The sequence below is a fragment of the Dysidea avara genome, chromosome 2, assembly GCF_963678975.1.
Source record: "Dysidea avara chromosome 2, odDysAvar1.4, whole genome shotgun sequence".
In the NCBI taxonomy this organism is placed as follows: Eukaryota; Metazoa; Porifera; class Demospongiae; order Dictyoceratida; family Dysideidae; genus Dysidea; species Dysidea avara.
This window is the reverse complement of record NC_089273.1, coordinates 17,639,911-17,653,306: the sequence shown is the minus strand read 5'-3', so window position 1 is coordinate 17,653,306 and position 13,396 is coordinate 17,639,911. Positions and strand designations below refer to the sequence as shown.

The window sequence follows — 13,396 nt, the reverse complement described above, 5'->3', positions numbered from 1 at the left end:
GAAATTAAGTGGCATTAAAGTATTGGATAATATCGGGCATTTATAACTTTACTGATTAAAGTCCGATACTGCCAAACTATAGTATGTTGACGTTGAGCTGAATCCTGAAAAACAGCTGAAATTAAAAAGTGGATTTTTCTCAACAGACTTAACATTCAGCCAACCAGATGATTATATTGGTACCAGTAAAGGTGTCAACAACAGACACGTACGGTTTGGCTCCTTTACAAGTTCGGGAAAGGGCTTTAATGGACGCACCCTTTGCTTATATGGCTTCCCCATAGGAAATGTATTGTGTAAATTTTGATTGGCCGTAAATGTTATGTCAAACATTTGAACAACAATTTTGAAATATTTTTAGCGGGTCAAACAGTACTACAAATGAGCCAAATTTCAAGATCGTGTGTAATTGCATCCATGAGTTATTGAATGTTTTTGAGGATTCAGCTCAACGTGAACATACTAGTATCGGTGCATCACTACTTGTTTGTCTACTTTTTGTAACATAAGCAACCATCAACACCTAGCACTATCCTTGGTTCCCACAACTGCACATTAGAAGGTAATGATGATGCTTGACCAACCTTCTCTGACTATATAGAAATGGTTTAGAGTTTAATTAAGTATATACAAAACATGTATCCTGGGTACTTCTACAAGAGATATTAGGGGTACATAATGCACTCATGTGTTTGAAAGCATCAAGGAGAGTACAATACTGAGTAGATTTGTGAATGCTGGTCACATGATGTGAATGCCAGTCTCATATAGTCGCTAGTCTCATATAGTAACAGATGTATGTAAAAAGTTGCAACTGCCCCGGCCATAATTCAAGACAATACAGTATGTGGATATATATATATTAGTGTACACACTGACATATGTAGCAACTGAACGTAAAAGCCATATTAAAATGACTTTACCTCCTCTACTTTACTGTTGTAATATTTCTTTGCTACAGTTTGTGTTTGCTGTGTGACACTCTGAAGTGTTGTCTGTAACTACTGCAATACAGCTCTCAACAACTACAGCAACATCATAAATAACACATTTAAATAACTAGTAGCTCACAATGGTACACACAGCACACATGGACACATATTCAGCATGTGGTATGTTCCTCTCAGGAAAGCCATGAAAGCTTTTATTTACAAGTAAACAACTTTAAATTGCAGCGAAACTTGTCTGCTATTCTGGTAGCCTTTGGGCCATAACTGTAATACTATTAAACATGGCACACAACACACACACACACACAAAAGCAACAGGCCCTTCACATTTAGGCTACATAACTGAAATGGAATTTTAATAGTGAAAGTTTTATTCAGCCAAATACTGGATGGAAGATTAGTTATACTATCACAAAAAGTTTGCTACATACAGTTTGTACCTGGTCAATGTGTGACACCAGTGATGGTGTAGAATCTGTATTGACTACATGTGACTAGGGGTGGGCGGTATTGATCAATATCATACCACGGTATTTTGATTATAAATATTGCGGTATTACTAAATACCTACTAAATATGTACAAGCAAGATACTGACTATTATCCACAATTAATGCTTAACTGTGTTTCTTTTTCTTTTTAGGATTTGGAATGCAGTTGAACAAGTTTTAATTATTCACAATTATAATGTCATACTGTAAACTGTATACAATCACAATTAACAATATTATTTGTCTTGATGAGTTCTATAAGGTTGATAAGCTAGTCTTTCATCATCAAAAAGTTGTACAATAAAAAGCTAATACTTTTATAGATGCTGAAAAACTTACAAGTTTTTTGATAAAAAGACTAGCATATCAACCTTGTCAGGTTTTATAGTAGCTCTGAACGGTGAGACAACATTTCCTGCTGTGCTAAACAGCCTCTCTGATGCCGAACTGGTGGCACAAACACACAAATACTTTTGTGCAAGCTTTGCAAGTACTGGAAAGTTAAACTGCTGCCTTTTCCACCACATCAGTGGATCCTCTTCAAAATCTAGCCTGTGTCCTGACAGATATCCATCTATTTCCTTCATCATAATCTGTCTATGCTGCTCCTCTTGATTGACAGGGGAAGCGTGCTCTTGTTCTTGTTCTCTAATCCTAAACTCAAAGTCCTTGAACAAAGTTCCAAGGTTACGTTTCTTCTGCAAACACAAACTGTAGCGGGTCAAACAGTACTACAAATGAGCCAAATTTCAAAATCATGTGTAATTGCATCCATGAGTTATTGAATGTTTTTGAGGATTCAGCTCAACGTGAACATCTATAGTATTGGTATCGGTAGTATCTATAGTATTGGTATCTATAGTATTGGTATCCTGTTTGGCTTTCCATCACTACATGTTATTGCTACATACAGTTTGTACCTGGTCAATGTGTGACACCAGTGATGGTGTAGAATCTGTATTGACTACATGTGACCAGATTTTACAAAACCAATCCAAATTGCACATCAGGCAAAATCAAGCTAACATCACCTCTGGATGGTGCAGAAAGCTCGAATGGCGATTTATGGTCTTGTGAAGGGTCTGGCTTAAGTGGTTTACTGGTGAATGGCCTGATAATGTTGGCCAGAGATTTTTCTGTTGATTTTGCTACATATCAGTCACTAAGAAGCCAGCACAGCCCTGTAATCTTGTGTCTGGACTCCAATTGTGGTTTACCTTCATTTTGAAATCTATCCCTTTCCTAGCCTGCCACCCCTACCCTCCACCCTTTGTGAGCACTCGTGATACTAGTTTGCTTGTCCAACTTCTTAGATTTTCTATATTATTTGTAGGAACCTCTACAAGCAGCTACAGGTACTGGAAGTGATCTAAAAGGTAATAATAGATTGATGCATCTTTTCTGTAAATTTCATACCCGTGCAGCCATTGTTAAATATATTAGCATCAACATCCTTTCAATTACAGGCATTTTGTTTCCGCTACCTTTTTATTTCACAACTTTTTCACCCAAGCTATTTGAAGGCTACATGTGCTTGCTATCCTTGGCAAGTTATGCTGACCTGAATTGTTTAAAACCATTTTCTTGAAGCTTCCAATGTGCGATTTGGATCATTTTTCCGAAATCCAGTCACAAATAGGTCTACATCTGAATGACACAAATCCAATATTTGAGTAATATGATTAGCTATAAGAGATGTGTTAGTGCCACAACGTGTCATTGTCACACTCATACAATCTATCATAAACTCTACGTGTTAATGGGGTCAAGCAAAGTACTGTAAAATATACACACATTGTACTATTTGAGGTGAGGCACTGAATTTTGTAAAGGAGTTAGGGGCGTGGCACCTAAAAGTTGTAGCAATAATATCGAAATGCTTTAGCCGCGCACTCTAGTATATCATACTAACATGTACTTCAAACACCACTGTATAACTTTCACCCTGATCTACGTATGTACCTCCTACTCTCTTTGCTAAATCCTGAAAATGTCCCTACACCAAAAGTGACTTTCCTAATATAGCCACTTGTTTAACAAAAGGACAGGACACACTGAACCTTACGAAGGTAACAGCAGGCAGTATTGTACAAGTACAGTTGCCACTTTTGTACACACTGTAGTTGTACACTACCACTAAAGTGTTGAGAGCTATGTTATGTACACTTGGACAGCATTCTGTGGGGTAGGCAGACTACCATTCCACTATTCTATTATTCTACAATTATTCCACTATTCCATTCCACCATGACCAAAATGATCAGAGTATTTTGTCAATAGGTGTATATATCAAACTGTACAATAGTACTGCTTGGTAGGGTTTTTCTCTAAAACGAATGACGCCTGCCAAAATGTTGCCATTAAAATTACCTACCCTGGGAGTCCATTCATTCATCTGGCCTAAATAAATCATTGGCTATGAAGTGTGCGTGCATTTGTACATGCGTGTGTGCATGGTACATAGTTGAAAATTGCAAAAAAAAATTAATTGTGTTAACAGCATACCAGTGGAAGTACATGCTTTTAGGCTTGGATAACTAGTGTGTGTCATTGTGTATCCATGGTAACATTGTTTTGTTCTCCTTCAGACTTTACCCCTGATGAAGACATGACAGCTAATGGGTTCACAAGGAACACTAGAACTACTTACCCCTCAGTTCACCCATCCTATGGTCAAGAAACATGCCATCTGTCAACTGCACCAAGCTAACAATGAGGTATGTAACATTTTTTGTAATTAAGAATTCTATCAATATATTTCAGGGGTTGCTGCTGTATCTACGACAACTGGTGTAAACAGTAAGTGTAGCATTCACCACTGTGTATATCATACCTGTGGTTGACCATCACTGTGTTTTATGTTGACCATCATTATGTATGACTTCATGTGTTATGTATACCATCCATCATGTATATAATGTTTTCTATAACTGTTGTGCACAGAAAACTTAAATGCTTTTGTAAAACAAAGGAAATCATTTGAATCCTTACATGAAGCGTAATAGAAAAAGCTAATGTTCCCCAGTGATTTCCACCATTCACTGGTTATATACTGTGACTATTAGTGTTCATGTGATATTCCAAGCGAAATTATGCATTAATGTAATATTTTCAAGTAGCACCTAAAATGCTTCTGCCTTCCTCTGGTGATAGTGGACAACACACACGCAGTAACAGTGACACAACACAGTGGGCATAACACATACAAGGACACATAACACACACAGTGACAGTGGACATAACACATACAAGGACACATAACACACACAGTGACAGTGGACATAACACATACAAGGACATAGTGACATTTGACGTCTCACACATAGTGATGTATAGTCAAACATAACATACAGTGATGGTCCACGTAATACACAGTGATAGTCAGCAACAAAAAAGTTTAGTCCATCCCAAACCAAGGGTTTTTCATAATTAATCTTAAACCACTTCCACCCTCCTCTGGTCACTGTGTGTCACTATGTCTACCATGACTGTGTTACATTGACTATATATGGTGATTACCATTAATTTTGTGCATTATGATAACTGTTACTGAATTATCTTGGCTGTCACCTATGTATGTTGATTGTCATTGTGTGTGTTGTGTAAACTGTTACTGTGTTGACCATCACTGTCTGTGACTGTGTTATGTCTACCATGACCATGTTGATTGTCATTGTGTGTATTGTGTAAACTGTTACTGTGTTGTGTTTACCATGACCATGTTGACTGTCACTGTCTGTGTTATGTACGTCTGTGTGTATTATGGTGAATGTCACTGTTATATCAATTATATGATTGTGTTGTGTAGGTCGACTGTCTCGTGTATGTCTAATATTACTATAATGTCAACCGTCACTGTGTGTGTTAGCTATCTGGTAAGTCATTCAGGTGTTGTATAGGTTGTATATTGACCTTTGTTTATCTGACTAGAATCTGGCAGCCACTCAAGCTACTATATTAGATATTCACACAGGTCATTCATTGTACTTATAACTTTAACTTATGTACACTATTTACTGCAGGTTTTTATGGGAGTTTTTCAACAGTTGTATTGAAGATGCTTCACATCAAAAGGGCTAGATCACACTTACCGTAAAACTTATTTGATTGTTAAAATTGCAAAAAAGAATAATGAAATACAATAAAAATATTTTAATGCATAGTTTAAACCCAACCACATTCAATTGGAAATTCATCCTCCAGTTGGCACGGAGTGCAGCAGCAGTGGCTTGTACGTCACCATGGAGAAGCACTGCTAGTAGATCTATTTCCTGTTCACCAAAGTGTCCCATTAACATAGGAGAAACGGACTAAGAGCCACCGCTCAAACATAATGGCGTCCAGTATAATGGGTCACTCTGATATACTGATAATAATCCATGCTGTACCACAGATCTAGTTTTCCTGTAATACATCATCATATTCCTTATTCTGTAAAGGAACAATATTCTCCAGGAACAGGTGGATCTCGGATAAATCATTTAAAACACCTATACCGGTATTTTGCACAGGTTGCAACAAATTTAGCTAAATGACAGACTTTAGCTTAACAGATGCAACAGTATTTCAAATCCTTTAAATATTAAGCTATGCATACCATGAGGTATAGCTAGTGTAGACTTGACTTTGACATAGGCTACTAATCCTACTGATGAACTCAAGTGTATCCATAACAGTACAAGTCATCTAAAACATCAGTATCTATATAGCTGTGTGTATATTGCTGGTTAATTCAGTTATTTGTAGTGCTACATGCATGAAATGTACTTGTACTTCTTCTGAACAGTAAGGGACACTTAGTACTCACCATTAAGAAGAATATTCACCAAACAATGGCATAAATCAGAGAAAGCCAAAAGCTGATGTCCAGAAACAGGATTACCACTTGGATTAGCCTGGAACATTTATTTATAAGGGTTGTACAGCACAAGTGCTGAAGGTCTGTATAGAACACCTGGCATGTACAGTCTGTAATAATAATCATTAGTCCAGTATGTACCCTTCGTCACTCTGCTCAGCCTACCTGTTGTAAGTTGTTCCATTGCACTTAATCAAGGAGGAATGGAGGATAGCTATTTCAAAAAGGATTTAGCTACCACACAGCGAAACTGGTAGTCTATGACGACCTTGTCCTTGTACGTATAACATACCGTCGTGGATTGGTTACGAGTGGATACAGCGTTCGTATCAGATTTCGTATCATCAGTCGTCTTGCTTCGTCGTGGGACCATTTCTTGGAGACGGAATTCTGTCTGGCACCGTAACAGTAGCTCTCTATCAACACCCAGTACCTCCGTCGCGGTAGTATCAAAGCATCCTTTGCCGTATCAGCAGTCCTCTATTAACACCCAGCAACACCGTCGTGGTAGTATCAAAGCATGCTGAACTTCGTCCCAGTAAAACTAGATCCCGTAAAACTAGCCATTTTCCGTATAGGTATATTAAATTTTCCGTATACTAGATATTACATTTTCCGTGCATTAAATGAAATAAAATGTTAGTCTGAATCTTCAAATATGGCAACCACCGGATCAGCCAAATCAACTTGGTGTACCTAGAAATATGCACCAAATAACCACTTATTTCAACAGCAAAAAATTTACTTACAAGATTTGGAGGTGTAGCATACTGACCCTAAGGAAAAATAAATAATTTAGCATATACATATAATTTTGTACAATGTCTCAAATAGCGGGCTGGATGTTTCTTTCAAGCTACTGCCAAACCGCTAGCATAAGTGGAAAATGGTTACAAAGGTACTACAATAAGGATTAACAACACGGTTGTGGCTACACTTGTACAAGGCACGTCCCATAGGCCAACTTATGATGCATATTTGTGGGCTATCAACTGCCTTCATAGTTGTAAGGTTTCCAATACCATGCAGGACGCCCAGCCACTACACCTTACTCGGTGTTCAATTTCATAAGGAAGAAAGGAGCCAAGTCCTAGCGGCTTGCTTCAATTCCTTCATGAGTTATGATGGATTACACAACATTACCTTCTGTGGCTTATTTTTCACATACTGTAGACATGTACAAATTCATTATTTCACTCTAATGCTGTTTTCTAAAACTAAGGCTAAAACTTTGGACATCCCAGGCCATCGGTTTTTCTCTATATATAACCAAGAAGTTATTATAAAAAGTTTCAGAAAATTGCAAAACTAGCTGTGCTTTTGGTCACATATCAATAATGTATGGATGTAGCCAAGCTTTTACCACACAAACTCAATCTTAACATTTCAAGCAAAACGCCCTAGATTTGCTGTTGTATTGCCAAAGTATCAATCAACAAACTTTCTTCTCAAACGTTAACATGATGGTAGTGTATAAAGCAATCCCATTGAAATAACCCAATATTCAGTATGCAATGCTTATTATTTACAGTAATGACAAATTATACACAAACAACTCACCTGCTGTGATGGCAATGATTCTTCATAGTGCTACAAAATAAATAATATGTAAATGTAAGCCTAATCAACACTTTGACACTTACGTTAATGCAATGATCATTGTTATCTGGTCGTTGACTGAACTGTAATACAACCAGTTAAGGTACATCACACGGAAGATTTTGTAGGTTAATTTACCTGAAGATAGTACTGGTCTTGTGGAGGCTGTATGTTGCGAGCATAGTACGGTGAAGGTGAATAGCCCTTTGCAATGTGCAGCTAAACTAAACATATGAACTTTTATACTGTACACACATACATCTGAATAATCATCTTGCGGCAGAGGATAGTGTGTGAGGCTCTGAAAATAGATAATAGCCATCAGAAGAGGTATTTGCTATGTCATACGTAGTACATACCTCAGAATCATAAGCTGCGTGCATCTGATCATGACCTGTACCACCACTAGCAACAGCTGGATCTTCAACCTGTAGTGGTCAAAATAAAATCACAAATGATACAGCTTAGCTGCGTACACACCTGTTCCACTTCAGTATAGGAGGATTGCAACTGGTGACCATTTTGTGGTGCATCATGATAAGCAGTTGTTACCTAAAATGTATCATCTGTTACACTATACTAATTATAAGTTAACACACAGTAGGACTTATTGACCGTGCTCTCACTGCCCAAGCTGGAGCTCCCCTCGGGGCCTCACACACTAGTGGAGTAGACACTACTCTGGGCTTCTTCAATACACTTTTCACTGTCCACCTTTGATCCAGCTCTTGAATAAAGTCTTCTAGTTCTATCAGGGAGACCATAAAATCAGCCTTGTTGTAAGAAATACCATTCATGTAATGTAACTAACCAGTAGATCGCCACGATGGTGAATGTGTTCTGTAAGAGCCTTCACCGTCATCACTCTCTTCAGTCATATAGGCTGGTATGATTTCTCTCCATCTTTTCTTTTCTTCTTTCGTCGCGCATAGCTTCTTGCGACGATCATACAACTGTTTCCAGAATATTGAAATTTATTGATGCACCCAAAGAAAACTAACCGCTTTCTGCCTGCTCCTCACTTTGGTGTTCCTGTCATTGGCTTCTTTAATAGCCACCCTGTCAGGCCTCACATCAGTAACTAGCTTTCGTCTACGGGATTCGTAGTAACGATGAACTGCCTCTAATATTAATAACCAACATCTATATATGTAAATAAAATATGTAATGTGTACTACGTTACATGACTCAAACAATATATACCAGTATGCCTTGCAAATCCCAGATTTTAAACAAAAAAACTATATGCACATGTTCCATCAATTTTTAAAGTATATACAGCAGGAGTTGCTAAAAGCTGACCAATTTAGTAATATGTAAATAAAGGGTCTAAGTACCTCATTAGCGACGAAACTTTAAAGCATACTATGCGTACCGTAGTCTCAATTAGGTGTAGTCTCATGAAGGTACAAATATCACCTGGTGACATTGCTCTTACTTCAATGCAGCCAAAATGTTGGCTGGTCAATCATAATTATAACCCCAATCATTCAGAAAATCACGATGCAGAATTTACTTAAAACAACCTTGAATTATAGAGGAAGATGATTTATTTTAAAACTTCAGTGCTGGTCACTGTAAATTTCTTTTGAAATATTTGAGCCAAAATTCTGCAGTTCTCAAGTGCAATGAAAAGACAACTTGAGTCACTTGACAATGAACAATTAGGTGAGAAAAGGCAAAATATGGAATAATGGAACGGCAGAATTACAGAATAAGCAAAACTTTGAATATCCCTACAAGGCGAAGATGAGACAACACTAAAACTATGCTCAGCAATTCTCAGGACAATCTTGAAATAGAATCACTCTAAAGCAGAAAAGTACCAATGCTGACATTACGTAGTATCACTGCCTATATTACTGGTATCGGTACCAGATCCATATTGGCAATACATACTAAGGAGTGAAGACTTACCACATTTCCTACATTTTCAACCATCATTAAATAAGTTTCTAGTAGCAAATAACTTACAGTAGTTATGCAAACAAACTAATACCTTGTTACCGGGGCTCTTTTTAAACTATTGGCACACACACACACACACACACACACACACACACACACACACACACACACACACACACACACACACACACACACACACACACACTCTCCATGTGTATTCTAATAAATGCTCCATGTCACGTGGTGCTTAAAGTGCAGTTAGGTACAAAAACTTCAGTTCTTTCTGCTGTACTAGCTAATATCAGCTATCGCTCTAAGTTAATAGCCCTAATTTATTGCAGACACCTTTCTATTAACAGGTGAAAGCTAAAGCAGGATTTAACCTTCATATTTTTTTTATTTGCTTAGAGATGGATGACTAACAGTTGAGGAAGATGATTAAGTAGAATAATTATTGAAAACACAGAATACGGCAAAATGCAATAGCAGAGTTGCAGAAAAGTGAAATTTGAAATCTACCGAATCCGATCTGGCTTTATATGCTCTTCACCTCATATAATCACAAACACAAGACAACAATAGAACAATGCTCAGCGATTTGAAGGGCAGTCTTTAACGAATCGAATAATGCTAGTAGCAAATTATCGAATAGTTATTTCAGCACTATTTCAAATGCACTTCACCATAATTTGCCACTAAAATTTAAGTTCTCTTTGCTGTACTAGCTAATACCAGCTATCACTCAACATTACCTGCCCCAATTTATTAGTGTACACCGTCTTCTACGAATATAATCTCTCAAACCCTAAAGCCACCGGGCTGCTCTTCATTTTCGTTTGCGTAAGTACGGGTCACGCCCACTTTTAGAACGGCGAGATACGCATCTACTGGGAGCCTATGAGGCCTACTACGGCGTTTTTCAGTTGTAGAACACCTGAACAGCCCACTAGGAAAGCCAATCTCGAAGCCTGTGGAGAGTCGCTGCGCCGGTTTTAAACCTCGGAAAAGAAACCACCTTCAAGCCAAAGCTCACCAGTGCGGTGGTTCACTAAAGGCTTTGTTTAGCCTTAACTTGTTGTGGATAAGCTGTTTTTACCACTGAGCTAATGGTTTGCTCACGTGGGTACGTACAGACAAACATACATAGGTACACACACACGTTTTTAGGGAAACAAGTTCAGTAAACCAGGCGCGCGCCCACAGCCGGCTGTGGGCGTGCGCCTGGTTTAATTACATCATATTTGTTGTCATTTGCTATTTCATACCTTTCTTCTAAATCAAAATCAGCATTGAATTCTTCATATAGCTTCTTAACATCTCCCTACAAATATGATCAGTTAGCCATGATAACGGTTGCAGAAGTATCAATCCAACACAAGGTAAATAAACAAAAGAAAGTTTATTAATCCACCTGCACATGGCGATGCAATCAAGTAAGATGCAGCAACTAATACTTAAGCACTTACATAAAAGCTTCTCTAATATTAACTGTTAATGAATACTGTAGTACTTACATTCAAATTGGTATCGAGACGTTCATCATTAGAGCTAGCAAGTGCTTCGTCTGGTGTGGTACCTTCCTGACCGGCAGACTGTAAGTTTGTTATCTCTTCTCTCATTGACCCAACTTCTTCTTTTAAGGCTTCTACGGTCATCCTCAATGCCTGATTGTCCATGGCAAACTTTGATAGTGCTTCCTGCTGACTTTGCATCATAGCAGCCATCTGGTCAAGTTTCCCCTCAATTGCTGAGGTCACAGGTTCACTATGTTGCTCTTGTCTAGATCTCGCATAGAATCCAACCAAATGACTGTTCCTATTATCCACACCTAGTGGTACCCAAGTAACACACAGAATAAATTTGGCCTGTTGCCTTCTCACCTCGAGTCCTTGAAGTAATTTGTTGCTCTAATCTTCGAGGTGTGCCACGGTTGGCATCCATATCTATTGGAGAAGTAGTGATATGCAGAAATTAAGTCTGCGACTTCTCACCTCGGCCTTGTGGAGTCTGTGATTGAAAACTGTGATCTGGTCCCTGAGGTGTGCCACGGTTGGCATCCATACCTAGATATAAGTAGTGATAATATTGTGTAGAAATTATGTGTGCTGACTTCTTACCTCGGCCTTGTGGAGTCTGTGATTGAATGGTCTGACCTGGATCCTGAAGTGTGCCACAGTTGGCATCCATACCTGTATATAAAGTAGTGATATGTAGAAATTACATGTGCTGACTTCTTACCTCGGCCTTGTGGAGTCTGTGATTGAAAGCTGTGATCTGGTCCCTGAAGTGTGCCACGGTTGGCATCCATACCTAGATATAAGTAGTGATAATATTGTGTAGAAATTATGTGTGCTGACTTCTTACCTCGGCCTTGTGGAGTCCGTGATTGACTGGTCCGACCTGGATCCTAAGGTGTGCCACGGTTGGCATCCATACCTGTATATGAAGTAGTGATATGTAGAAATCATGTGTGCTGACTGCTTACTTCGACCTAGTGGAGTCCGTGATTGAATGGTCCGACCTGGATCCTGAGGTGTGCCACGGTTGGCATCCATACCTGTACATGAAGTAGTGATATGTAGAAATTATGTGTGCTGACTTCTTACCTCGGCCTTGTGGAGTCTGTGATTGAACGGTCCGACCTGAACCCTGAGGTGTGCCACGGTTGGCATCCATACCTGTATATGAAGTAGTGATATGTAGAAATTATGTGTGCTGACTTCTTACCTCGGCCTTGTGGAGTTCGTGATTGAATGGTCCGACCTGAACCCTGAGGTGTGCCACGGTTGGCATCCATACCTGTATATGAAGTAGTGATATGTAGAAATTATGTGTGCTGACTTCTTACCTCGAGTATTGTAATGGGTCATTGTGTTAATTAATCAAAATGCTCGAAGAATTGACCACTGGGATTTCTGATTCCACTCTCTAGGACTAGCCAATTTCCGAGCTGGTTGGACTGTACAGCTGGCTGTTTTAGCGGTTCAAACAACTCAAGTTGTATAAATTTTCTTTGATGGCGCTTATTTCGTGTCATCCCTCTCCAATTTTCTTTCTACAACCAATTCCACGCTCACACATAACTCACGCTCACACATAACTCACGTTAGATATCTCAACAAAGTCCTCTTCGTTTCCATTTTTGGGGAATTCCAGAAGTTCCCTACTTGCGTCCTCCTCGAGATCCGAGTCTTCTGTATGCATTAACTTGTGCCGATAATACTTGTGCCGATAATACGTAGACTTGGACACTTCTTTGTGGCAGTGATCACAAAACTGTCACTTTCTATTTCGCTTGACTCCTAGCTAGGCTTTGTGAAGACAAAGTCGTCTCGGCCATTTTATTATCGTGTCAAACCGTAATAGTTACGGATTCTTATACGATTGGCGTATCCAATGTATCACGAAATTTATTTCGTATCCATACGTCTAGCTCGTCTCGAGAAATGGCAGGTTTCAAGTACGGAAATCGTGTCAACTCGTAACTATTAGTGAGTTTCGCTGTGCTAACTATGGTAATTGTGACATTATGCAGGGGTTGATCTAGGATTTTGCTAAGGAGGGGGGCACACTGCAAGAAATGACTCCAGA

General features: G+C 38.8%; 1 protein-coding gene and 2 long non-coding RNA genes across 12 annotated transcripts; 2 read left to right on the top strand and 1 right to left on the bottom strand.

Annotated features, from left to right (window-relative positions):
• Positions 1-1,580: 1,580 nt before the first annotated feature.
• Positions 1,581-4,687, top strand: LOC136246771 (uncharacterized). Its single transcript, XR_010696827.1, has 3 exons — positions 1,581-2,816; positions 4,029-4,157; positions 4,204-4,687. It is a non-coding gene; the product is annotated as an uncharacterized lncRNA (long non-coding RNA).
• Positions 4,688-4,969: 282 nt separating this feature from the next.
• Positions 4,970-5,609, top strand: LOC136246769 (uncharacterized). The gene is made up of 3 exons (XR_010696825.1): positions 4,970-5,315; positions 5,371-5,413; positions 5,463-5,609. It is a non-coding gene; the product is annotated as an uncharacterized lncRNA (long non-coding RNA).
• A 1,255-nt stretch (positions 5,610-6,864) lies between these two features.
• LOC136246728 (uncharacterized) lies at positions 6,865-13,267 on the bottom strand. Of its 10 annotated transcripts, none has more exons than XM_066038287.1 (21): positions 12,911-13,267; positions 12,654-12,860; positions 12,533-12,604; positions 12,412-12,483; positions 12,044-12,115; positions 11,923-11,994; positions 11,797-11,868; positions 11,686-11,748; positions 11,320-11,633; positions 11,071-11,126; positions 8,920-9,040; positions 8,709-8,850; positions 8,497-8,645; positions 8,378-8,449; positions 8,257-8,325; positions 8,157-8,198; positions 8,036-8,101; positions 7,942-7,980; positions 7,859-7,888; positions 7,048-7,074; positions 6,865-6,994 (listed from the first exon to the last, which is right to left on the bottom strand). In XM_066038287.1, exons 2-21 carry the CDS (start codon positions 12,673-12,675, stop codon positions 6,938-6,940), a joined length of 1,629 nt encoding a protein of 542 aa, XP_065894359.1. In that variant the 5' UTR covers positions 12,676-12,860; positions 12,911-13,267; the 3' UTR covers positions 6,865-6,937. The 10 variants fall into 10 exon arrangements, with proteins under 10 accessions (XP_065894359.1, XP_065894361.1, XP_065894358.1 ...); XM_066038289.1 differs by having other exon boundaries at positions 8,524-8,645; positions 8,899-9,040; positions 12,911-13,263; XM_066038286.1 differs by having other exon boundaries at positions 8,899-9,040; positions 12,911-13,258.
• Between the last annotated feature and the right edge of the window lie 129 nt (positions 13,268-13,396).

Bases quoted from the DNA above. Each gene is read 5' to 3' on its own strand.
- LOC136246728 (XM_066038286.1), bottom strand. From the start codon at position 12,675: ATGACCCATTACAATACTCGAG. The intron at 11,749-11,796 runs GTGAGAAGTCGC...CTTCTCCAATAG, and splicing joins ACAGACTCCACAAGGCCGAG to ATATGGATGCCAACCGTGGC. The intron at 7,889-7,941 runs GTAAGTGTCAAA...TTTATTTTGTAG, and splicing joins ACAATGATCATTGCATTAAC to CACTATGAAGAATCATTGCC.